The 24,665-nt window shown below is 35.9% G+C and overlaps 3 protein-coding genes across 10 annotated transcripts in view; all 3 read left to right on the top strand.

The window, feature by feature from the left end:
• Window positions 1–739: 739 nt before the first annotated feature.
• On the top strand, window positions 740–10,471 carry LOC108068053 (transcription factor 15). Its single transcript, XM_017157432.3, has 3 exons — window positions 740–1,014; window positions 9,962–10,092; window positions 10,151–10,471. The coding sequence occupies exons 1-3, from the start codon at window positions 791–793 to the stop codon at window positions 10,243–10,245; spliced, it is 450 nt and encodes a 149-aa protein (XP_017012921.2). The 5' UTR covers window positions 740–790; the 3' UTR covers window positions 10,246–10,471.
• Window positions 10,472–10,936: 465 nt separating this feature from the next.
• Window positions 10,937–14,443, top strand: Dna2 (DNA replication helicase/nuclease 2). Its single transcript, XM_017157497.3, has 3 exons — window positions 10,937–11,571; window positions 11,630–12,670; window positions 12,731–14,443. Exons 1-3 carry the CDS (start codon window positions 11,023–11,025, stop codon window positions 14,441–14,443), a joined length of 3,303 nt encoding a protein of 1,100 aa, XP_017012986.2. The 5' UTR covers window positions 10,937–11,022.
• A 3,477-nt stretch (window positions 14,444–17,920) lies between these two features.
• Cht6 (Chitinase 6) overlaps window positions 17,921–24,665 on the top strand; it is a 36,495-nt gene continuing 29,750 nt past the window's right edge. For 4 of the 8 annotated variants that reach the window (XM_070218266.1, XM_044396143.2, XM_070218265.1 and 1 more), the window contains exons 1-2: window positions 17,921–17,943; window positions 18,500–18,700. In XM_070218266.1, the coding sequence (XP_070074367.1) occupies window positions 18,692–18,700 (9 nt within the window). In that variant the 5' untranslated portion in view covers window positions 17,921–17,943; window positions 18,500–18,691. Of the gene's footprint in view, window positions 17,962–18,080; window positions 18,158–18,499; window positions 18,701–24,665 lie in introns of those variants that run through there. The other 4 variants (XM_070218263.1, XM_017157404.3, XM_070218264.1 and 1 more) reach the window with 4 other exon arrangements.

A 24,665-nucleotide genomic window follows, 5' to 3' on the forward strand; every position in this document is an offset into this window, starting at 1 on the left:
TCAACTAACTTGCCATTTTTAAATAAAATGCGTTTAATTCGCTTTCCAAAATTGCTTAATATGCACAAATTACTCATTAGCAAGCCAGCAATTAAACTACAAAATATTCCAAAATGAATACCCATTGTGTAAAATATTTTTGGGCAATTAAAAGGCCTTTGCAAATATTCGTACAATTTCGCAGTGAAGTTGGTTGCGTTGCCCCCTCTATTCTGGTTTATAAATATCTGGAATATCCATCTCGGCACATTCCGCACACAAAACTGCGCTGCTTGAGTGAGCAAGTGAATGAGTGAATAAATGAGTGACTAAATGACTGACTGACTGAATGACTGACTGAACGCATGCGTGGCATGTGTGCGGTCCAGAAAAACCGAAAGTAAAAATAAAAATAAAAGGAGGGGAAGGTCAGGGTCCAGGGTCTAAGTGCCACTTCCGTTTTCCACACACAAGAAAAACAAACAAATCGGCGATCCGACGGACAAATGGAGATGGATATATATGCTACTTATCCTGGGATCTCGGATCGCCAGGCACTTGATGCACAATTAGTGGCGCACAAGTGCTCGGCATTCTTCGCTTGTTTTGACAAGTGCACACAGTTATTATTTCCCATCTTCACGCACAATTTGTCGTCACTAGCCGATGACTTAATTCATTTAGCAGAACAGAGCAGAAAAGAACATAAAAGTACTGGGATCTGGATACTTGTACATAGAGCAGTGGCTATATAGTCGGGGAATCGGTCAGGGAATCCGTTCAGTTGCTCTCAAATCGCTGCCTTCGACGGATGGCGGTCGCATCATCATCATCATCATCGTATTTGATGGCTGTGTTTGCCCAGGATAGTAACAGTAGTGGCAGTGCCAGCGGCAGTGGATGCAGTGGGGCAGCCGCCGATTCCGAGGACTCCCTGATGGGCCAGGAGATCGGCCAGGGGAGTCATCAGGGGAGCCACAGGAGACGACCGCCGCGCCAAAAGATCAACGCCAGGGAGCGCTACAGGACATTCAAGTGAGTCGGAAAGTAAAATATATTCATGATTTTTTGCGAAAAATTAAAAATGAATAAATTGTCAAGGTTTAAATGCCAATCGTTAGGAAATTTAATAACGAGTTCAGAAAGGTATGACAATCCATACTTTGAATCAGTATTTACTTTGTTATAGCGAAAAAACGGGTTTTGGTTTTTTTTTGGAAACTCGGGATTTCAGTTTTTGACAAAAATGGAATTTTTTCTTTTGGTTTTTTTGCTGTAACTTATGCAAAAATGGTCCTACACCAAAAATACATACTGTTTTGAACAGATAACAAAATTTGCTATAAATCCATATAACTTTCCGTGTGATTTTGGAAAAATAAAATTTTCGCCAATTTTTAATTTTTTTATAAGGGGGTACCCCATGATTTTTTGCGAAAAATTAAAAATGAATAAATTGTCAAGGTTTAAATGCCAATCGTTAGGAAATTTAATAACGAGTTCAGAAAGGTATGACAATCCATACTTTGAATCAGTATTTACTTTGTTATAGCGAAAAAACGGGTTTTGGTTTTTTTTTGGAAATTCGGGATTTCAGTTTTTGACAAAAATGGAATTTTTTCTTTTGGTTTTTTTGCTGTAACTTATGCAAAAATGGTCCTACACCAAAAATTCATACTGTTTTGAACAGATAACAAAATTTGCTATAAATCCATATAACTTTCCGTGTGATTTTGGAAAAATAAAATTTTCGCCAATTTTTAATTTTTTTATAAGGGGGTACCCCATGATTTTTTGCGAAAAATTAAAAATGAATAAATTGTCAAGGTTTAAATGCCAATCGTTAGGAAATTTAATAACGAGTTCAGAAAGGTATGACAATCCATACTTTGAATCAGTATTTACTTTGTTATAGCGAAAAAACGGGTTTTGGTTTTTTTTTGGAAACTCGGGATTTCAGTTTTTGACAAAAATGGAATTTTTTCTTTTGGTTTTTTTGCTGTAACTTATGCAAAAATGGTCCTACACCAAAAATACATACTGTTTTGAACAGATAACAAAATTTGCTATAAATCCATATAACTTTCCGTGTGATTTTGGAAAAATAAAATTTTCGCCAATTTTTAATTTTTTTATAAGGGGGTACCCCATGATTTTTTGCGAAAAATTAAAAATGAATAAATTGTCAAGGTTTAAATGCCAATCGTTAGGAAATTTAATAACGAGTTCAGAAAGGTATGACAATCCATACTTTGAATCAGTATTTACTTTGTTATAGCGAAAAAACGGGTTTTGGTTTTTTTTTGGAAATTCGGGATTTCAGTTTTTGACAAAAATGGAATTTTTTCTTTTGGTTTTTTTGCTGTAACTTATGCAAAAATGGTCCTACACCAAAAATTCATACTGTTTTGAACAGATAACAAAATTTGCTATAAATCCATATAACTTTCCGTGTGATTTTGGAAAAATAAAATTTTCGCCAATTTTTAATTTTTTTATAAGGGGGTACCCCATGATTTTTTGCGAAAAATTAAAAATGAATAAATTGTCAAGGTTTAAATGCCAATCGTTAGGAAATTTAATAACGAGTTCAGAAAGGTATGACAATCCATACTTTGAATCAGTATTTACTTTGTTATAGCGAAAAAACGGGTTTTGGTTTTTTTTTGGAAATTCGGGATTTCAGTTTTTGACAAAAATGGAATTTTTTCTTTTGGTTTTTTTGCTGTAACTTATGCAAAAATGGTCCTACACCAAAAATTCATACTGTTTTGAACAGATAACAAAATTTGCTATAAATCCATATAACTTTCCGTGTGATTTTGGAAAAATAAAATTTTCGCCAATTTTTAATTTTTTTATAAGGGGGTACCCCATGATTTTTTGCGAAAAATTAAAAATGAATAAATTGTCAAGGTTTAAATGCCAATCGTTAGGAAATTTAATAACGAGTTCAGAAAGGTATGACAATCCATACTTTGAATCAGTATTTACTTTGTTATAGCGAAAAAACGGGTTTTGGTTTTTTTTTGGAAACTCGGGATTTCAGTTTTTGACAAAAATGGAATTTTTTCTTTTGGTTTTTTTGCTGTAACTTATGCAAAAATGGTCCTACACCAAAAATACATACTGTTTTGAACAGATAACAAAATTTGCTATAAATCCATATAACTTTCCGTGTGATTTTGGAAAAATAAAATTTTCGCCAATTTTTAATTTTTTTATAAGGGGGTACCCCATGATTTTTTGCGAAAAATTAAAAATGAATAAATTGTCAAGGTTTAAATGCCAATCGTTAGGAAATTTAATAGCGAGTTCAGAAAGGTATGACAATCCATACTTTGAATCAGTATTTACTTTGTTATAGCGAAAAAACGGGTTTTGGTTTTTTTTTGGAAATTCGGGATTTCAGTTTTTGACAAAAAATGGAATTTTTTCTTTTGGTTTTTTTGCTGTAACTTATGCAAAAATGGTCCTACACCAAAAATTCATACTGTTTTGAACAGATAACAAAATTTGCTATAAATCCATATAACTTTCCGTGTGATTTTGGAAAAATAAAATTTTCGCCAATTTTTAATTTTTTTATAAGGGGGTACCCCATGATTTTTTGCGAAAAATTAAAAATGAATAAATTGTCAAGGTTTAAATGCCAATCGTTAGGAAATTTAATAACGAGTTTAGAAAGGTATGACAATCCATACTTTGAATCAGTATTTACTTTGTTATAGCGAAAAAACGGGTTTTGGTTTTTTTTTGGAAATTCGGGATTTCAGTTTTTGACAAAAATGGAATTTTTTCTTTTGGTTTTTTTGCTGTAACTTATGCAAAAATGGTCCTACACCAAAAATTCATACTGTTTTGAACAGATAACAAAATTTGCTATAAATCCATATAACTTTCCGTGTGATTTTGGTAAAATAAAATTTTCGCCAATTTTTAATTTTTTTATAAGGGGGTTGCGAAAAATTAAAAATGAATAAATTGTCAAGGTTTAAATGCCAATCGTTAGGAAATTTAATAACGAGTTCAGAAAGGTATGACAATCCATACTTTGAATCAGTATTTACTTTGTTATAGCGAAAAAACGGGTTTTGGTTTTTTTTTGGAAACTCGGGATTTCAGTTTTTGACAAAAATGGAATTTTTTCTTTTGGTTTTTTTGCTGTAACTTATGCAAAAATGGTCCTACACCAAAAATTCATACTGTTTTGATTAGATAACAAAATTTGCTATAAATCCATATAACTTTCCGTGTGATTTTGGTAAAATAAAATTTTCGCCAATTTTTAATTTTTTTATAAGGGGGTACCCCATGATTTTTTGCGAAAAATTAAAAATGAATAAATTGTCAAGGTTTAAATGCCAATCGTTAGGAAATTTAATAACGAGTTTAGAAAGGTATGACAATCCATACTTTGAATCAGTATTTACTTTGTTATAGCGAAAAAACGGGTTTTGGTTTTTTTTTGGAAATTCGGGATTTCAGTTTTTGACAAAAATGGACTTTTTCTTTTGGTTTTTTTGCTGTAACTTATGCAAAAATGGTCCTACACCAAAAATTCATACTGTTTTGAACAGATAACAAAATTTGCTATAAATCCATATAACTTTCCGTGTGATTTTGGAAAAATAAAATTTTCGCCAATTTTTAATTTTTTTATAAGGGGGTACCCCATGATTTTTTGCGAAAAATTAAAAATGAATAAATTGTCAAGGTTTAAATGCCAATCGTTAGGAAATTTAATAACGAGTTCAGAAAGGTATGACAATCCATACTTTGAATCAGTATTTACTTTGTTATAGCGAAAAAACGGGTTTTGGTTTTTTTTTGGAAATTCGGGATTTCAGTTTTTGACAAAAATGGAATTTTTTCTTTTGGTTTTTTTGCTGTAACTTATGCAAAAATGGTCCTACACCAAAAATACATACTGTTTTGAACAGATAACAAAATTTGCTATAAATCCATATAACTTTCCGTGTGATTTTGGAAAAATAAAATTTTCGCCAATTTTTAATTTTTTTATAAGGGGGTACCCCATGATTTTTTGCGAAAAATTAAAAATGAATAAATTGTCAAGGTTTAAATGCCAATCGTTAGGAAATTTAATAGCGAGTTCAGAAAGGTATGACAATCCATACTTTGAATCAGTATTTACTTTGTTATAGCGAAAAAACGGGTTTTGGTTTTTTTTTGGAAATTCGGGATTTCAGTTTTTGACAAAAATGGACTTTTTCTTTTGGTTTTTTTGCTGTAACTTATGCAAAAATGGTCCTACACCAAAAATTCATACTGTTTTGAACAGATAACAAAATTTGCTATAAATCCATATAACTTTCCGTGTGATTTTGGAAAAATAAAATTTTCGCCAATTTTTAATTTTTTTATAAGGGGGTACCCCATGATTTTTTGCGAAAAATTAAAAATGAATCAATTGTCAAGGTTTAAATGCCAATCGTTAGGAAATTTAATAACGAGTTCAGAAAGGTATGACAATCCATACTTTGAATCAGTATTTACTTTGTTATAGCGAAAAAAACGGGTTTTGGTTTTTTTTTGGAAACTCGGGATTTCAGTTTTTGACAAAAATGGAATTTTTTCTTTTGGTTTTTTTGCTGTAACTTATGCAAAAATGGTCCTACACCAAAAATTCATACTGTTTTGATTAGATAACAAAATTTGCTATAAATCCATATAACTTTCCGTGTGATTTTGGTAAAATAAAATTTTCGCCAATTTTTAATTTTTTTATAAGGGGGTACCCCATGATTTTTTGCGAAAAATTAAAAATGAATAAATTGTCAAGGTTTAAATGCCAATCGTTAGGAAATTTAATAACGAGTTTAGAAAGGTATGACAATCCATACTTTGAATCAGTATTTACTTTGTTATAGCGAAAAAACGGGTTTTGGTTTTTTTTTGGAAATTCGGGATTTCAGTTTTTGACAAAAATGGACTTTTTCTTTTGGTTTTTTTGCTGTAACTTATGCAAAAATGGTCCTACACCAAAAATTCATACTGTTTTGAACAGATAACAAAATTTGCTATAAATCCATATAACTTTCCGTGTGATTTTGGAAAAATAAAATTTTCGCCAATTTTTAATTTTTTTATAAGGGGGTACCCCATGATTTTTTGCGAAAAATTAAAAATGAATAAATTGTCAAGGTTTAAATGCCAATCGTTAGGAAATTTAATAACGAGTTCAGAAAGGTATGACAATCCATACTTTGAATCAGTATTTACTTTGTTATAGCGAAAAAACGGGTTTTGGTTTTTTTTTGGAAATTCGGGATTTCAGTTTTTGACAAAAATGGAATTTTTTCTTTTGGTTTTTTTGCTGTAACTTATGCAAAAATGGTCCTACACCAAAAATACATACTGTTTTGAACAGATAACAAAATTTGCTATAAATCCATATAACTTTCCGTGTGATTTTGGAAAAATAAAATTTTCGCCAATTTTTAATTTTTTTATAAGGGGGTACCCCATGATTTTTTGCGAAAAATTAAAAATGAATAAATTGTCAAGGTTTAAATGCCAATCGTTAGGAAATTTAATAGCGAGTTCAGAAAGGTATGACAATCCATACTTTGAATCAGTATTTACTTTGTTATAGCGAAAAAACGGGTTTTGGTTTTTTTTTGGAAATTCGGGATTTCAGTTTTTGACAAAAATGGACTTTTTCTTTTGGTTTTTTTGCTGTAACTTATGCAAAAATGGTCCTACACCAAAAATTCATACTGTTTTGAACAGATAACAAAATTTGCTATAAATCCATATAACTTTCCGTGTGATTTTGGAAAAATAAAATTTTCGCCAATTTTTAATTTTTTTATAAGGGGGTACCCCATGATTTTTTGCGAAAAATTAAAAATGAATCAATTGTCAAGGTTTAAATGCCAATCGTTAGGAAATTTAATAACGAGTTCAGAAAGGTATGACAATCCATACTTTGAATCAGTATTTACTTTGTTATAGCGAAAAAACGGGTTTTGGTTTTTTTTTGGAAATTCGGGATTTCAGTTTTTGACAAAAATGGAATTTTTCTTTTGGTTTTTTTGCTGTTACTTATGCAAAAATGGTCCTACACCAAAAATTCATACTGTTTTGAACAGATAACAAAATTTGCTATAAATCCATATAACTTTCCGTGTGATTTTGGAAAAATAAAATTTTCGCCAATTTTTAATTTTTTTATAAGGGGGTACCCCATGATTTTTTGCGAAAAATTAAAAATGAATAAATTGTCAAGGTTTAAATGCCAATCGTTAGGAAATTTAATAACGAGTTCAGAAAGGTATGACAATCCATACTTTGAATCAGTATTTACTTTGTTATAGCGAAAAAACGGGTTTTGGTTTTTTTTTGGAAACTCGGGATTTCAGTTTTTGACAAAAATGGAATTTTTTCTTTTGGTTTTTTTGCTGTAACTTATGCAAAAATGGTCCTACACCAAAAATTCATACTGTTTTGATTAGATAACAAAATTTGCTATAAATCCATATAACTTTCCGTGTGATTTTGGAAAAATAAAATTTTCGCCAATTTTTAATTTTTTTATAAGGGGGTACCCCATGATTTTTTGCGAAAAATTAAAAATGAATAAATTGTCAAGGTTTAAATGCCAATCGTTAGGAAATTTAATAACGAGTTCAGAAAGGTATGACAATCCATACTTTGAATCAGTATTTACTTTGTTATAGCGAAAAAACGGGTTTTGGTTTTTTTTTGGAAATTCGGGATTTCAGTTTTTGACAAAAATGGAATTTTTTCTTTTGGTTTTTTTGCTGTAACTTATGCAAAAATGGTCCTACACCAAAAATTCATACTGTTTTGAACAGATAACAAAATTTGCTATAGATCCATATAACTTTCCGTGTGATTTTGGAAAAATAAAATTTTCGCCAATTTTTAATTTTTTTATAAGGGGGTACCCCATGATTTTTTGCGAAAAATTAAAAATGAATAAATTGTCAAGGTTTAAATGCCAATCGTTAGGAAATTTAATAACGAGTTCAGAAAGGTATGACAATCCATACTTTGAATCAGTATTTACTTTGTTATAGCGAAAAAACGGGTTTTGGTTTTTTTTTGGAAACTCGGGATTTCAGTTTTTGACAAAAATGGAATTTTTTCTTTTGGTTTTTTTGCTGTAACTTATGCAAAAATGGTCCTACACCAAAAATACATACTGTTTTGAACAGATAACAAAATTTGCTATAAATCCATATAACTTTCCGTGTGATTTTGGAAAAATAAAATTTTCGCCAATTTTTAATTTTTTTATAAGGGGGTACCCCATGATTTTTTGCGAAAAATTAAAAATGAATAAATTGTCAAGGTTTAAATGCCAATCGTTAGGAAATTTAATAACGAGTTCAGAAAGGTATGACAATCCATACTTTGAATCAGTATTTACTTTGTTATAGCGAAAAAACGGGTTTTGGTTTTTTTTTGGAAACTCGGGATTTCAGTTTTTGACAAAAATGGAATTTTTTCTTTTGGTTTTTTTGCTGTAACTTATGCAAAAATGGTCCTACACCAAAAATACATACTGTTTTGAACAGATAACAAAATTTGCTATAAATCCATATAACTTTCCGTGTGATTTTGGAAAAATAAAATTTTCGCCAATTTTTAATTTTTTTATAAGGGGGTACCCCATGATTTTTTGCGAAAAATTAAAAATGAATAAATTGTCAAGGTTTAAATGCCAATCGTTAGGAAATTTAATAACGAGTTCAGAAAGGTATGACAATCCATACTTTGAATCAGTATTTACTTTGTTATAGCGAAAAAACGGGTTTTGGTTTTTTTTTGGAAACTCGGGATTTCAGTTTTTGACAAAAATGGAATTTTTTCTTTTGGTTTTTTTGCTGTAACTTATGCAAAAATGGTCCTACACCAAAAATACATACTGTTTTGAACAGATAACAAAATTTGCTATAAATCCATATAACTTTCCGTGTGATTTTGGAAAAATAAAATTTTCGCCAATTTTTAATTTTTTTATAAGGGGGTACCCCATGATTTTTTGCGAAAAATTAAAAATGAATAAATTGTCAAGGTTTAAATGCCAATCGTTAGGAAATTTAATAACGAGTTCAGAAAGGTATGACAATCCATACTTTGAATCAGTATTTACTTTGTTATAGCGAAAAAACGGGTTTTGGTTTTTTTTTGGAAACTCGGGATTTCAGTTTTTGACAAAAATGGAATTTTTTCTTTTGGTTTTTTTGCTGTAACTTATGCAAAAATGGTCCTACACCAAAAATACATACTGTTTTGAACAGATAACAAAATTTGCTATAAATCCATATAACTTTCCGTGTGATTTTGGAAAAATAAAATTTTCGCCAATTTTTAATTTTTTTATAAGGGGGTACCCCATGATTTTTTGCGAAAAATTAAAAATGAATAAATTGTCAAGGTTTAAATGCCAATCGTTAGGAAATTTAATAACGAGTTCAGAAAGGTATGACAATCCATACTTTGAATCAGTATTTACTTTGTTATAGCGAAAAAACGGGTTTTGGTTTTTTTTTGGAAATTCGGGATTTCAGTTTTTGACAAAAATGGAATTTTTTCTTTTGGTTTTTTTGCTGTAACTTATGCAAAAATGGTCCTACACCAAAAATTCATACTGTTTTGATTAGATAACAAAATTTGCTATAAATCCATATAACTTTCCGTGTGATTTTGGAAAAATAAAATTTTCGCCAATTTTTAATTTTTTTATAAGGGGGTACCCCATGATTTTTTGCGAAAAATTAAAAATGAATAAATTGTCAAGGTTTAAATGCCAATCGTTAGGAAATTTAATACCGAGTTCAGAAAGGTATGACAATCCATACTTTGAATCAGTATTTACTTTGTTATAGCGAAAAAACGGGTTTTGGTTTTTTTTTGGAAATTCGGGATTTCAGTTTTTGACAAAAATGGAATTTTTTAACTTTTCTTTATTAATTTCTTTACCCAGTGTAAATTCCGCCTACGAAGCACTAAGAAATTTAATACCCACGGAACCCATGAATCGAAAGCTCTCAAAGATCGAGATTATCCGCCTGGCCAGCAGCTATATAACGCATCTTAGTAGCACCCTTGAAACAGGTGAGTTTCGAAAATGTAAGAATCACATTATATTAATTAATGTTAATTAACTTTAAAGGAACTGAATGCCAGCCATGTTTGCTACACAAATACGAGAACGAAGGAATCACCAGGCGAATCAGCATCTGCACCTTCTGCCTGAAAACCAAATGAAATTATTGATAACCTGAACATTTCTTTATTTTTTTATATTTTTTTGTCGTATTTATTGCATTTGAAAATCTATTTTAAAATTTGCGCCTAAGTGCAGCGCCATCTATTCTAATCTTCTGGAACTTTGAAAGTGAACTGCTTGCTGAACTGCTTTTCGGCACATTATTATTATTCGATCTCGTTATGTATATAAAAATAAATAAAATAAACAATATAATTTATTCAATGTTTTTTTGATTTTATACTTTATATACGGATTTGTAAATAAATTGAATATTATTGAATTTGCCGCCAAAGTGTCGCCCTCTGCTCGGTTGTTTCGCGCAGCTCAACAATTACAAAAGAGCACTGCTTTAAAAAAAAGCTAAATACACTGTAAATAAAAAAGATCTTTTAGAGATAGGACCAAAAACTAAAACATTTAAAATCCAAATGGAAACATTATATTTCTTAACAATCAGTAAATGTGAAATTAAATTATAATTTTCTTATTTATTTATCCTGCGAAAAAGAACACACGTTTTAAAGAATTGCTATTTACATATTATTAAAAACTACGATAAGATTGAATTTAATAAGATTAATTAATAGCTAATTTTTTAAATTATGGCCGCCAAAATCTAGAGAAAATCTAGCTATTAAATAGCTAATCCAAAGGGCGGCTGAGTATTTTAGCCAGAAACGACAAAGGGTCTCACTAATTGCGCCAAAATATTTGGAGGCAAAACTGAAAATAGGAAATGCTTGTTTAAATAGTTAAATTAATGAATTAAAAGTATGGCCACCAAACGTGTGCTGACGCCCAGCAAGTCGGACAATGGCGCCGCCCCTCCGCCCGCCAATCCGCTGAAGAAGTTCAAGGAGCAGCTGGATTTCGCGCCGGACGAACTGGAGAACATCGATTGGGGCGACGACGACGAGGACTTCGCTTTGGCGGCCCTTGGAGCTGTGGAGGCGATAGGAAGCCACCGGCTGGATCTCAGCGTTTGGCAGCGATGCGAGGTGCTGCAGGTGGAGCAGCTGGCCAAGAAGTCCGAGGGTCTGCGACTGCATGTGCGTCGGATTTCTGGCGGGGATGCGGAAACCGGAGTTTGCCAACTGCTTCCGCCCTGGAATCACATGACCCTGGAGCCCGGCGACACTGTCAGCCTGCTGGGCAGGTGGGAACCCGCCGCCTCCTGCCATGTGGTGGACAAGGAGCAGGGCTACTGCGTCTCCCAGCCGGATTTCCTCATTTCCGGCACCACAGTCACCGGTTCGCTCTTCTGCAAGCGCAAATCCGTCCTCCAGGAGCGTTTCCGCGGCCTGGATGCGGGCAGCTCGGTGGTGGGTACTCCTCTTGCCTCCCAAAGCCAACAAAAATCTAATTTGTATCCCCTTTTAGATGGTAATTGGCACCCTGGTTCATGAGTTGCTGCAAAAGGTGCTCCTTCAGCAGCTCTCCGCCAAGGCGGACATCCTTTCTGCCCTCCAGGAGATGCTGCGTAGCTCCTCGCTGGCCCACCTGCTCTATGCCAGCCAGCTCAGCCAGCCGGAAATGGAGGAGCAGCTGCTGAAATTCATTGAACCCATTTGCAGTTTCATTTCGCAGTACATTAAAGGTGATATTCCGGATGTTCTTCCTCCAGAAGTCTATCGTGGTCGCATCGCGGAGATCCGGGACATCGAGGAGAACCTCTGGGTGCCGCAGCTGGGGCTCAAGGGCAAGGTGGATGTGTCTGTGAGGGTGAGGAAATCGAAGCAACAGGAGGAGCAAATCATTCCGCTGGAACTGAAGACAGGGCGAGCCAGCTTCTCCATGGAGCACAAGGGCCAGTTGCTGCTCTACCAGCTGATGCACTCCGCCCAGGGACGCGACACCCAGTCGGGATTGCTGCTGTACCTCAAAGAGGGCCTGCTGCGCGAGGTGCCCAGCGGGCGGAATGAGCAGCGGGATCTGGTTATCCTCCGCAATGAGTTGGCTTACTGGTTGACCAGGGAAATGGTCGTTCCTTCCGGCAAAGAGGATCCCCTGGAGCAACTGCAGCTGCCGGAACCCGTTTACCATCACAGCGCCTGCGGAAACTGCGCCTACAACACCATCTGCTCTAGTTTTGCTAGCAGAGATGAGAGTTTAAACCTCAGCGCCTCGCATCCGCTGAAGAAACTGATGCCGCAGCTATTAAGCCACCTCCAAGAGGCAGATCACTCCTATGTGCATCACTGGTGCAGCCTTTTGGCCCTGGAGGAGCAGCACAATCGCCTGTCCTCGCAATCGCGCTACTTTTGGACCGAGGATCCAGAGAAGCGGCAAAAACAGGGCAGAGCCGTTTGCCACTTGAAGCTGGTGAAGAATCAGCGGGTCAAAGCAGAGGAGGGACGCTATCGCCAGAGCCTGGAGCTCGCTGAAGAGGCAGAGGCTCACCGGGATCTCAGTTTGAGTGGGGTATTTGTAATCCAATCCAAAAGCATTAATATCTTCTAATCTCTTTTATTTCTTTTTCAGTTTGACCTGGGTGAATATGTGGTCATCAGTTCGACTGCCCGCCTGGCCATCGCCTCTGGTTTTATCGTCTCCCTGTCAGCCCGTCGCCTGGATCTGCGTTTGGAGCGCGATCTTGGCCAGCTTTACCCCGAGGAAACCTTCATAATGGACAAGCACGAGTCGCAGAGCTTTGCCACCTTCAATTTCACCAATCTCGGGCTGCTGCTCTCAGATGGCCAGCGCTTCCAGGAGCTGCGCGAGATTATAGTGGCCCGGAAGCAGCCGGAGCAGCACAAGGTGCTGCCCAAGATCCTCCTGACCAAAGGAGCAGCGATGCTGGTGCAGCTGAACAAGGTACAGAAGACAGCAGCCCTGCGCGCCTTGACCACCAGCAGTCATCTGTTGATCAAGGGTCTTCCGGGCACTGGGAAAACCCAGACCTTGGTTTCCCTCATCCGATTGCTTCATCTCCTCGGGAAAACCATCCTGATTACGGCCCAAACCCACTCGGCAGTGGACAATCTGCTCCTGCGACTGCTGCCCTTCGATTTGCCCATGATGCGTTTGGGTTCTAGCTCCAGAATTCACAGCCAACTGGAGGGGATTAGCGAGGAGCGGCTGACGAGGGACTGTAAAACCCTGGAGGAGCTGGAAAAGTGCCTGGAGAAGCCCTCCATTGTGGGCGTTACCTGTTTGGGCTGCAATCATCCCATCTTTCAGCGCCGCCAGTTCGACTATTGCATCGTGGACGAGGCCACGCAGGTGCTGCAGCCCACTGTGCTGCGTCCACTGATGCACTGCAGCCGCTTCGTGCTCGTCGGCGATCCCGAGCAGCTGCCGCCGATTGTCCGCTCCAAGGAGGCGCGTCAGAGGGGCGCCGATGAGACGCTCTTCCAGAGATTGGACTCGCCCGCGGCCACCGCTGTGCTGAGCCTGCAGTATCGCATGAACAAGACGATCACCCGGCTGGCCAATGAGCTTACGTACGGAGGGGAGCTTAAATGCGCATCCGAGGAGGTCTCCTCAGCCCGCTTTCAACTGGAACTGGGCAATCCAGCACCCCGTTGGGTGCAGCGTGCCCTGCTAACCCATTTGGAGCAGGCGGTGACCCTGATAAATACGGGAGATTGCCAAGAACGCTGCCAGGAATTCGTGCAGGCATCCCAGCGACTGGTGGCCACCTGCTCCTCCATAGAGCAGAGCTACGGCGAGGATAGGGAGCAGGAAAATAGAAGTAAAAAGCGCGTTTCCAAGTACACAAACTACTGCGAGGCGGCGGTGGTGATGCACTTGCTCAGGCAGTTGCTAAAGTCGGGCTATGAGGCCTCCGGGATCGGCGTGATAGCTCCCTACCGGGCGCAGGTGGAGCTGCTCAAGAAGCTGGCCGCCCGGCTGGACAGCCAACTGGAGTGCAACACTGTGGATCAGTTCCAGGGTCGCGACAAGAACCTAATCATATATAGTTGCTCCAAAACAGGCGGTGAACCTGGTGATATGGAACGATCCCGCGAGGCGGAGATCCTGGAGGATCAGCGACGCCTCACAGTGGCCATTACGCGAGCCAAGAACAAGCTCATCCTGCTGGGCGATGTTCGGTGCCTGGAGCAATACGGACCCTTCCGGCGGCTCTTCAAGCACATCCCGGAGCGGTGTCGCCTCACGTTGGAGGAGGGCCGCATGGAGTTCACCTGGCAGCGGGTCCAAGAGGATCTATTGACGCTGCTGGACACCTAGGTAATTGTTTTGCTTGTCATTATTAATTGGGAATTTATATCATTATGTTTTTTGATTGTTTAAGTGGCTAGATGAAATATTTATTCTAAATGAAATTATGTCTGCTAAATAGTTAAGCTTTAATCTATTATATAATCTTTTTTTTCATATTATAGTTGATTAGGTAACACAGAATTATATTCACTTAAGTTTCACTTTCACTTTGCTTGCACTTCAAAATATTTGCATGTTCTGTATTAATAAAAATAATTATTAGCAATGAAATCTTTTGAACTTATTTAGGTCTCAAAACAAATATTTTGTACCAATTTAAAATTAATAATTGAAAACTTTAACACCTTAATAAATTGTGATTAAATTGCATTATCATTTAAACTTATTTAGGTCTCAAACTAAATATTTTTTACCTTTTTGAAATTAGAAATTTAATAAGCTGGTTAATTTTTTGAATCCTAACTTAGTCATAAAATTTATAAATAATTTTTGAAACGTTGGAAACTTTAACATCTTAATAAATTGTGATTAAATTACATTTTATTTCTTTTTGAAATTATAAATTTAGTAAGCTTGTTTATTTTTCTTAATCTCATATTAGTCATAAAACTTATAAATAATCCTTGAAACGTTGGTAGCAATAACATTCCTTAAAATATGATGATTAAATTGCATTATCAGGGATTTCTTTGGTCCGAGGTATTGTGTGTTAGCCTTTAATCCACAAAATAGCTTGATAAACTTTAGGATATTTGTGGCTCCCACCCACTCCACTTGGCTAACGGTTCGTGTGTGTTCTCGGTTGCACCTTCCACCTTCTTATCTCAATCCCAGTGGAAGTGGAGGAGTAGCGGAGTAGAGGTTCCCCCTTCCCAACGGAAGTTGGGCACCCCGAGGTCTGAGCTGCTGCTCTGCGTGCCCTGAATATATAGGTGTATAAATATTATACTTATATGCCAGCCATATGGAGACTTTGGGAAAGGGTCGCCTGCAGCGGATGCATTTAACAGCCAGGAGCGAACGTGAGTCATCCTGGAGATGATTATCGTATCATTATCGTCATCATCGTCATCCACGCGAGAGTTTGTTATGTTCGCCTGGGCAAATGGCAGTTACCAAATGCGAGATTGATTGCCCTCAAAAGCTGGAAAGGCAGAGGGAGAAATAAAAACGAAACCAAATGAAATGAAATTTAATGAAACGAAATGAAATGAGAAGACAGCTCTAAAAATAAGTAAGAAATGAAAGGCCAAACTGACGAGCCGAAGATTTAAATGCACTTTGTAACTGTAATTAATTTAAAAATGGAATTTAAAAAAATGGATAACCAAAGATTTCTATAAATTTGATTTTGAAATTTATGAACAACTTTTTAATGTGTCATTTAAATCGGATACCTATAAATCAAATTAAAACCCAATTTTCAAGCCAAAATAAAACTTTAAACTAATGCACAACTATTTTTTAAAAATAGCCCTTAGATATTTATTTTTTAAGGATTTATACGAAAGAATAATAAGAAATAATATTTAAATATAAATAAAATATTTATTTTAATATAAATTAATATTTAAGTACCAAATAACATATTTATCTTATTTTATGTAATACAAATAATTCTTAAATTCATTTTTTAAAATAATTAAATATAACACGAATAGATTAGATTAGCTCAGCTACGATCTATAAAATTTCCATAAATGAAAGCCATTATAAACTACTTATAATATAAAATACGACTACCCAAGTACCCGCACATAGAGCATAAAAACACCAAATAACTATTGGGGAGCAGAAAGCAAAGGCAAAGTCACCTATAAGATATGTAAGTTGGGAGTGGAGATATGTATGGAGTGGATTCGACTGGTCGAAAAGGAGAAAGAGGAAGAAAGACCCAGAGCAATAACAGTAACAGTCGGAGAAACAACAACAGCAACATAAGCAAATCGCTTGATAAAATATTTGAAATTCATTTCGCGCCGCCGCTTGGCAGCCGTTGGCATTTCGATGACAGCATTTAATGCTTATTATGTAAACTATTTTTTGTTGCTTTTCTGTTTTGTGACGCGGGAACTGGGAATTGGGAACTGAGGGATTGGAGTGGAGTGGATTGGGGTCCAAAACAAAGGTCAGCCACAAAATTATTGGGCACTGAATTGATTTTGAGTTCCGGCCAAACCCAAATTGAGGTTTTTTTTTGGTTGAAAAAAACCCAAAGACAGACTCAGACACACACATCGCTCCATCTTCATCTCCATTTCCATTTCCATGCCATCCACTTGTGTGCGCAACAAATTAAGCCCATTAAGCATCTTCGACCAGCATCAACCATCACCTGTTGCAATATATATTGAACACTCCACTCCATTCCACTCCAATCCTAACCAATCCAATCCCCGGATGATCCACAAAAGCTCGGGGCATCGTCTATAAAGCGGCTTAAAACTATGTGAAGCGAAGGGGTATTTAACTTTCGCACAGATTTCCAGGGAAAATTGCACAAATTTAATTTTAAAAATGAAGCAGACGGAAATAAAACTTTATTAGATTCAATTTAAGTATTTATTTTGGGAACCCCATTTTTTTGTTCATAATATAAAATTCTAAAAAATATATATCAAATAAGAGAAAAAATGGTTAATACAATTTAATAGGCGAAAATAGTATTTATTTAAATTAAAATATGTATTATTGAATAATAACTATAAAAAGCCATTATAAATATTTTAAATTATTTTGTAATAAAATAAAAGTTTGAAATATAGGTACATATATTTAAAATTTTTTTATTGCATTTAACTATAAGCGTTTTCAGGGGAATCACTTTTTTGGTATTAATAAATATAAATAATTTAAATTAAAATATGTTTAATTAATAGATAAGTATAAAAAGCCTTTAAGAATAATTTTATTTATTAATTATATAAATAAAGTATGTATTTATAATAATTTATACTAATTTTAAGCGGAATCCAACATAAATAACTCTTTCTATTTACCATAAATACTATATAAATCTATTTACATTAACAATAACTTCTGTTGAAATCCCTTTTCCTATAAACAACACCCAGAATGTCTTGCACAATCGCCATTTACCTCGATAATGGCCGACAATTAGTGACCGATTTCACTGCCGTTTAACGCCAAAACCGCAAAAGTGTGTCCATAATTGATAATTTTCTGGTCTCGCAGCATAATTAAAGCAGCGCCATTAGTTGTTAGTGCGCTTTTTGTTGGCTTTTGTGGGTAATTTTAGGGCCTTAAGAACTGCGTTTGTTTGAGTGTTTTCTTGTGTTTTTTCTGTGCTTCTCTGCTGCTAACCGCTTAACTTGGCCAAAAGTGCCATGTTAACTGGTTTAACAGACGGCTTTTGCGGCTGCGCAGCAACTGGTTGCTTGGCTGCTGCTTGGCCTCTGTTATGTCGCATGTTGCTGCTTTCTGGTTGCTGTTGGCCACGCTTTTTGGCCACCAAACGGATTCAGTGCAGCGGCGACTCTCGAACGGTATTGTTGGCCTTAGCGGTAACTCCTCGCCACCGAAAGAAACTACACTCCGTTTTTATAATATTTTTTTTTGGTTGGCTGGAACTTTTCTTGCATTTTTCCCTGCATTTGTTTTTTTTTCGCCCAGTTTTTGCTCTTTTTTTCTTGTTGATTTTGCGTGCCTCGAGTGAATGTGGAAAATTCATTTGCAGATAGCCTTTCTGCGATTCGATATGTGTGTGGATTTAGTTATTCGGTTTATTGGGCCAAAAAGAGCGCCGCCGCGCCTGGCCGAAAGTGAAAAACTTAATGCGCAGACGTGTGTAACACAGTTTTTACTTTCGGCCTGGTTTTTATATTTTTTTTTATTTTTTTTCGGCATCTCTGGTGGTTGTTTTAGTTTTTGTTGCTGCTGGGAGGCAGTGGAGCATTTAGCCAAGATCTCTGCAGATTGCATAAAACAGCAGCAGCAACAGCAACAGCAGCAACAACAACTGCAACAACCGCATTTAGCCCAGTTTTCTGAGCAAATATTTTCCAAAAAGCTAACGACAAAAAATCTCACACTAAATCTTAGCATTATTTTTTCCTCCTCGTCGTTGTCGTCGCGTTTAACTGAAATAATAACAACAACAACAACGAGAGCAGCAGCAACATCAGCAGCAGCAACAGCAACAGCAACAGCGACAGCAGCAACACCATTGCCAGCAGCAACATCTAGCCCAAAGGAGCCTTGTATTGCCACCTCGACCAGCAAAAAGCCGCCAAAATGCTTCCGGTAAGTGGTTGCAATAGCAACTGAAATTGAAAAAAAAAACTAAAAAACTAAAACAACTCGTCGTCCGACATTAACTGCAAAACTGAGAAATCATTTTTATTTCGCTGCTTTTGGCCGCTTTTTGCCGCTTTTGTTGCCTGCATTTTGTACGCAATTAGCGCAAATCTGGCCAAAAGTCGTAAATATTTAGTCCAGTTCGGCAAAAATCGACACTGGACGATTGATTTCCTGGCCCCCGAAAAAGGGGAAGTGGGGGATTGGGTCTCTCTCTCTATCTCTCTCTTACTTGAACAACCTTGGCTGGATCCTTAACCGAAAGTTGTTATCCTTGCCGAGAGTAGAAAAGAAAAAATTCAGGAAAGATCCGCAAACTGGTTCCTCTTTTCGCTTTTCGTTCTCGTCCACAAACTGAATTATTCATCGAGGCCGCGATTTCGATTTCGTTTGCCCGGTTTGACTTGATATTAAAATGTCTCTCTTAGATGATTGCATAATTAATAGATGACACATCGTGCTGGGCGCGAAGAATTCTTCTGGGCTTGTATATAAGTTTTCAGCATCTACAGAAAGTAAAAGTATTTTATGGGGTTTTTTTTATAATAGTTGAAAATGTTGTGCTATAAAAATAATAGTTTTTTAAAGTAAACAAGTTCAAGATAAGATTTCTGGATTTTAGAGTATTTAAAATGTTTTCTTTTTTAATGTAAACAAGATCAAGATAAGATATCGAGATCTTAAGGTATTTTAAACGGCCTGGTAAAATATGTCTTCCTCATACAATATTTACATATGAATTCCAAAATCAAACATTTTTATGAGACCATAAAATATTTCAAAAATTTTAATTTAATTTACACTTGTCTAAAATTCTGCGAAACTGAATGCTTGATTGAGGAATTCACTTTAAAACAAAATAGAAAAGTGAGAGGGCCGAGGGATGCGCGCCCACATAAATTGGTCTAAAAATCATTTTTACGATCTCGAGACTTATGCAATGCCGAAACTTTTACCCGATTAACACCTCTGAAGACGTCAAAGACGTCGGCGATTGCAATTCCCATGCTAATCGAATCGATCGAGTGCAAAACTTTCAAACACGAACCCAAATCGCAGAAAGAGATGTACATTGCACGCATATTAAAGATGATGATGGTGGATACGCTTTATAAAGAAATACATCCCCGACTTTTACTATTTAATTTAGCTTAGGGGCCCAAATCGAATCGAAATATATATAATACATCCGCTTGGACCTTCGATGAGGCATATTTTCGGTCCGAACCTATGATATTTCTCTGGCTCATGCAAATTTTCAGCTGCGCATGCGCAGAAAACTCGTTTAGGAATTGTTTTTTATTTCTGTTATTTTAATGGCCCGCTTTTTGTTATTTTTGTCAATTTTTTTCGGTTTGAACTTATTTTTGGCCACGTTTTTTCGTGGGGACGCGGGGGCGAAACAAGTTTGACGACAAGTGCTGGAAAGACTAGGCAAAATGATGAGTCTTCTCATCTCAATCCTCCGCTTGACGTCAGTCTGCAAAAATGCGTGAGAAGAGGAAATTGGCTACGGCTTTTGTCTACCAAAAAAAGAAGAAGAAAGAAGAAAAACAGGCGGAAATCGGTGGCCCAGCCCCAGAAAATAAAATAGCAAATTGCAAATTCATGCAACAAAAGCAACTGCAACTGCAATGCAACATTGTAAGTTGCAACGCCAACGCAGCCGCACCCAAAAGACAATGACAGTGAACTGAAAATCCAAGACGAGTCGATCCAAACCGATCCGATGAGATCCCAAGCCTCCAAGATATATGCATATATTAAATCAGCCGCCTCTTCGAGCATCGGATTTTCAATTCAATACCCTTTCGAAAGGTCGCCTTGATTTACACAGATTTGATTTGCTTGCAACAATTTTGTATTCATTTCTGTAATTAATTTTAAGATTTGAAATTGTATTATTTTATTTCCATGGAAAATCATAGAAAACTATACCAAGAAATCCTAAAAAATCGTTATATTTTATCTTTTAAAATTTAGTGAAAGACAGATTCTAAATTAAATAGAAAAATATTTTAATTGTGCAGTTTTGGGTCAAAACAAAAACTAAGAAATAAAAATCAATACCTATAAAATATTAAAAGTTGATTTATTAAAACTATATTTTTATGCAGTTTTCTATGATTTATAGATTTTTTTTATGTATTTAATAGGAGTTGAGAAGAAAATATTTATGGCTTTATTAAACTTAAATTGTATTAAAGATAACAAAAACCCCAAATGATTAATTTCGCTTTACCATTTTTCTAAGCAATAAATCTTCACAAATAATTACAAAATAGCAAAGTCATTTAATAATGAAGAGTTATAATAGGTATTTGTGTAAAACCCAATTATGCGGTGCAATATCTTTGTGTAAACCATAAATAGCGACTTAAAAATATTGAGACTCCCTGCATCCCGATTCCGATCCCAAGTAAATGCGAATAATCTGACCCCGGAGGTGGCACATCCGCCTTTGGAGTCATGGAAAGGTTTCCAGATTGGCAAATCGGAATTCGCAGCCGGCTGAAAGTGAAACCCGATGAGCGGGGAGCTGAATGAAACAAAAAAAAAAAGTGAATGTATTTATACATATACTTACAGACCTATAGATTGAAATTGGCGAACTGCGGGGGGCGATGATGCGTTTTGGCATTTTATTCAAAAAGCATTATAGAAGAGTGTCATTAAGTTACCGGTTTTTGGGCTATTAAACCGCATTGGCCTGAAATTCCAGCATTCCCCGCGCAATCGCTTTTCGTAATTGTATCTGTCAGATGCACAGATACACGTGCATCGGGATCTGCCTTCAGTTTCATTGCAAAATTTGCCATTTTTTTTTCTGCTTCTGCAGTTGTTACTGGCTCGTTACGTATACGCCACCGGCATCGGCAGTGGTACCGGCACCGGCACTAGAGGGTTAAGGGGCGGGTTAAGAGCAGAGACATGCTCCAGAGACCGCCGGGATGATTCAATTCCATGACAACGACAACAGCGACAACAACGCTAACCAGCCATGTCTGCGAATTGTGGGCCAGTCGGGGGTTAAAAAGGGGGTCTTTCGTTCGGCTTTGATTTGGGAACATGCAAATCATTAACACGCCGACGGGCCAAGGGGGTGGGTCGGGTGCTGGCTCTCTTTGATATCTGAGTCCAGATATCCAGCTGAATTCGGTTGCAACTTTCGGGGTTTGGCAATCGCTCTTTAAGCTCTGCTTTTTTGATTTAGTGTTATTCCATTAAAATTTGAACAAATTAAACGGTTTTTAATTAACACAGAAAAAGATCAAAAAAGATCAGGTTAATTTAATATTTTTTACATTAATAAATAACATTAAATATATCGGTTTTTTATTGATATAAAACAAGGAACCATTTGGTTTCTGTGAATTATTTGAATTTAAGAATTATAAGCTTGGTATTTTTTCGTCAATTTTTTGATAATATTTTTTTTTAGCTTTGAAAATATTTATAACTCAAAACAAAGATAAACAAATAAGTAAAGTGCTTCCTTGGCGACTTAAAGCCCAGCTCTTGGCCAATTAAAAAATATATGTTCAATGGCCAGCACTTTCCATCAAAAATCAGATTCCCACCCTTGGAGCCCAGCCTCTGGGGCCTTTTGGCGAAGCACTTGAGACGTAACTGTTAATTCAACTGACAGATATAAGCATATATATATAGCAAAAATATTTATACGTATATGCATACAATTTCGTGTTTTTACAGACAGACTCATGGATCGGTTATGCCGCCTGAAGGTCAACGTGTTTCGCGCGGTGGTGGGGAAAAAAAGCAAGAGTTATAAATTAATTTATTAAGCCAGAGCGCCGAGCTGGCCAAGTTCCACTCGCCGCATTTAAACTTGTTTTAAAGCAATAACAAAACAAAGCACTTGCTCAAATTCCTGAGTTTTGAGTCTTGAGTCTTGACCAACGGTCCAACTGACCCCCAATTGGTATTTAAAAGAATGTGACTGCATTTGCCGCACAAAAAGAGCACAAATGGCCCAAACGAAACGAAACGAAACGGCTAAGAAAATAAATCAAATCGGGGAATGGAATGGAGGGTGAACAATGGCCATTTTAATTGCCACAAGGATGGCGTCTAAATAAATGTTGATTGGGTGACAGAATCGGGCAGAAAATGGAGACACTAATGAAAATATGTCAGGGAATTCGGTTAATTCAAAAATATAAATAATAATAATAAATTATATTATTTATATTATATTATTATATTATATTATTATTTATATTTAATAAATTATATTATTTATTATAATAAAAATATTACTTATAAAAAATGACAATTAAAATGGAGATTTTGGATAATTAAAAAATATATTAATAAATCTTAAAAAAAATGTTCTTCTAAATAAAATTTCCTATAAATAAATCTATATATAAAATCTATATAAAAAATAAATCTATAAAAAAAATTTAAATTTATAAAGATAGTTATTACTTCTGAAAAATACTAATATTAAATTATTGTTGTTTTTTTTCAATTCGTCCCTTTAAATAATGAATTCGTAAAACCTTTCTAACTTCTTTCCCAGCGCATTATTTTTCCACTCTCACTTCCTCCAATTTCCATTTAATTTTCGCTTGCTAATCCAAACAATAAACTAACAATATCAAAATAACACAACATTATTTTATAATCAAAAAATCAAAGAAAAAACCAAAATTCAAAGTCATGCTTCGATCTAATTAAGTTGAGCCCCCGGCTAATCGGATGTAACAATGGCATTATCTTTATGGGCGCCCAAAATCTCTTTCTTAACCCCCCAACGCCCCTTAACCCACTGGGTTCCACTTCACGGAGCCGCCGAAAATCATCCAAAATTAGCCAGTGCCCAGTTTTTGACCTCAGCCTCTCTTTTTTATCTCGTCTTTTTGGGATTTTCATCTGCAACTCAACTTGAACCTGAATGTGCATCACGATTATTTCGCTTTTTATTTTGTTTTCTTCTCGGCTTTTCATGTTTTTATTTTCGGCTTTTTCACGGGTTTCTGTGTTTTTTGGTTGGCTTGTTGCCGGATGCGCCAGTCAGTTTGTTTTTTGACTTAATAATTTCCACTGAACGAAATTGAAAGTGAGCTAAGCAAAACCGCAGAAGGCGAAGCAACGGTTAAAATTTAATACGAAAGGTATAAATAAATTGTATACTAAAGCCGTGTTTAAAAGGGCATAAAAGTTACGCAAGATCACTGGGCACTTCGATTGAGCTTCTTCCGTTTGGTTTGGTTTTGGTTTCTTTTATTTGCTTTTCATTGTGTTTATGAGATGACATAATTGGTTCAAATGGGCAAGAAATAAAAAACAGCTAAAGAAATGCTCGTAACTGTTTAATTTAGCCACCGGCAATAAAAAAAACTAACAACAAAATCATAAAAGAGATGAGTTGGTGTATAACACCTACCGTTAGTCCCTCTGCTAATTTCGCCCGGCTTGCCAATTATCGCTTGGGCCGCTGATAATTGCAAAGTAAATGCGTTGCCCGCCCTAAGAAAAGGGGGGATTTTTCGAGCGACAGAGGGGGGTTTTATATGGTATAGGGGCTCTCTGGCACAAGTCCAACTTTCGATTTCACTTTGGAGTGGCAGCGGCGGTCACTTCGCAACTTACGCACCTGAATCACGCATTAAAAAATGTCGCTGGCTTTGCCAATTTGTAAGCGCGGCTCAAAGGCTATTGACTTGAAAGAAACGGTTAAGTAATACATTGTAGCGTGTATTTATTTCGAGTTTATTTCGATTATTATAATAGATCATTATTGTAAAAAGATTTAAATTTTCAGAATAAAAATATTGGTCAAGAAAAAAGTTTAGAAATATTTAAAAATAGGTCTTTACAAAAATATTATATTTAATTTAGTTTCATATTTTTTGGCATTATAAAAATAACAGTTTATATTTAT

The sequence above is a fragment of the Drosophila takahashii genome, chromosome X, assembly GCF_030179915.1.
Source record: "Drosophila takahashii strain IR98-3 E-12201 chromosome X, DtakHiC1v2, whole genome shotgun sequence".
In the NCBI taxonomy this organism is placed as follows: domain Eukaryota; kingdom Metazoa; phylum Arthropoda; class Insecta; order Diptera; family Drosophilidae; genus Drosophila; species Drosophila takahashii.

Bases quoted from the DNA above. Each gene is read 5' to 3' on its own strand.
- LOC108068053 (XM_017157432.3), top strand. From the start codon at position 791: ATGGCGGTCGCATCATCATCATCATCATCGTATTTGATGGCTGTGTTT. The intron at 1,015-9,961 runs GTGAGTCGGAAA...TTCTTTACCCAG, and splicing joins GAGCGCTACAGGACATTCAA to TGTAAATTCCGCCTACGAAG. The intron at 10,093-10,150 runs GTGAGTTTCGAA...TTAACTTTAAAG, and splicing joins TAGTAGCACCCTTGAAACAG to GAACTGAATGCCAGCCATGT.
- Dna2 (XM_017157497.3), top strand. From the start codon at position 11,023: ATGGCCACCAAACGTGTGCTGACGCCCAGCAAGTCGGACAATGGCGCC. The intron at 11,572-11,629 runs GTGGGTACTCCT...ATCCCCTTTTAG, and splicing joins TGGATGCGGGCAGCTCGGTG to ATGGTAATTGGCACCCTGGT. The intron at 12,671-12,730 runs GTATTTGTAATC...TTTCTTTTTCAG, and splicing joins GGGATCTCAGTTTGAGTGGG to TTTGACCTGGGTGAATATGT.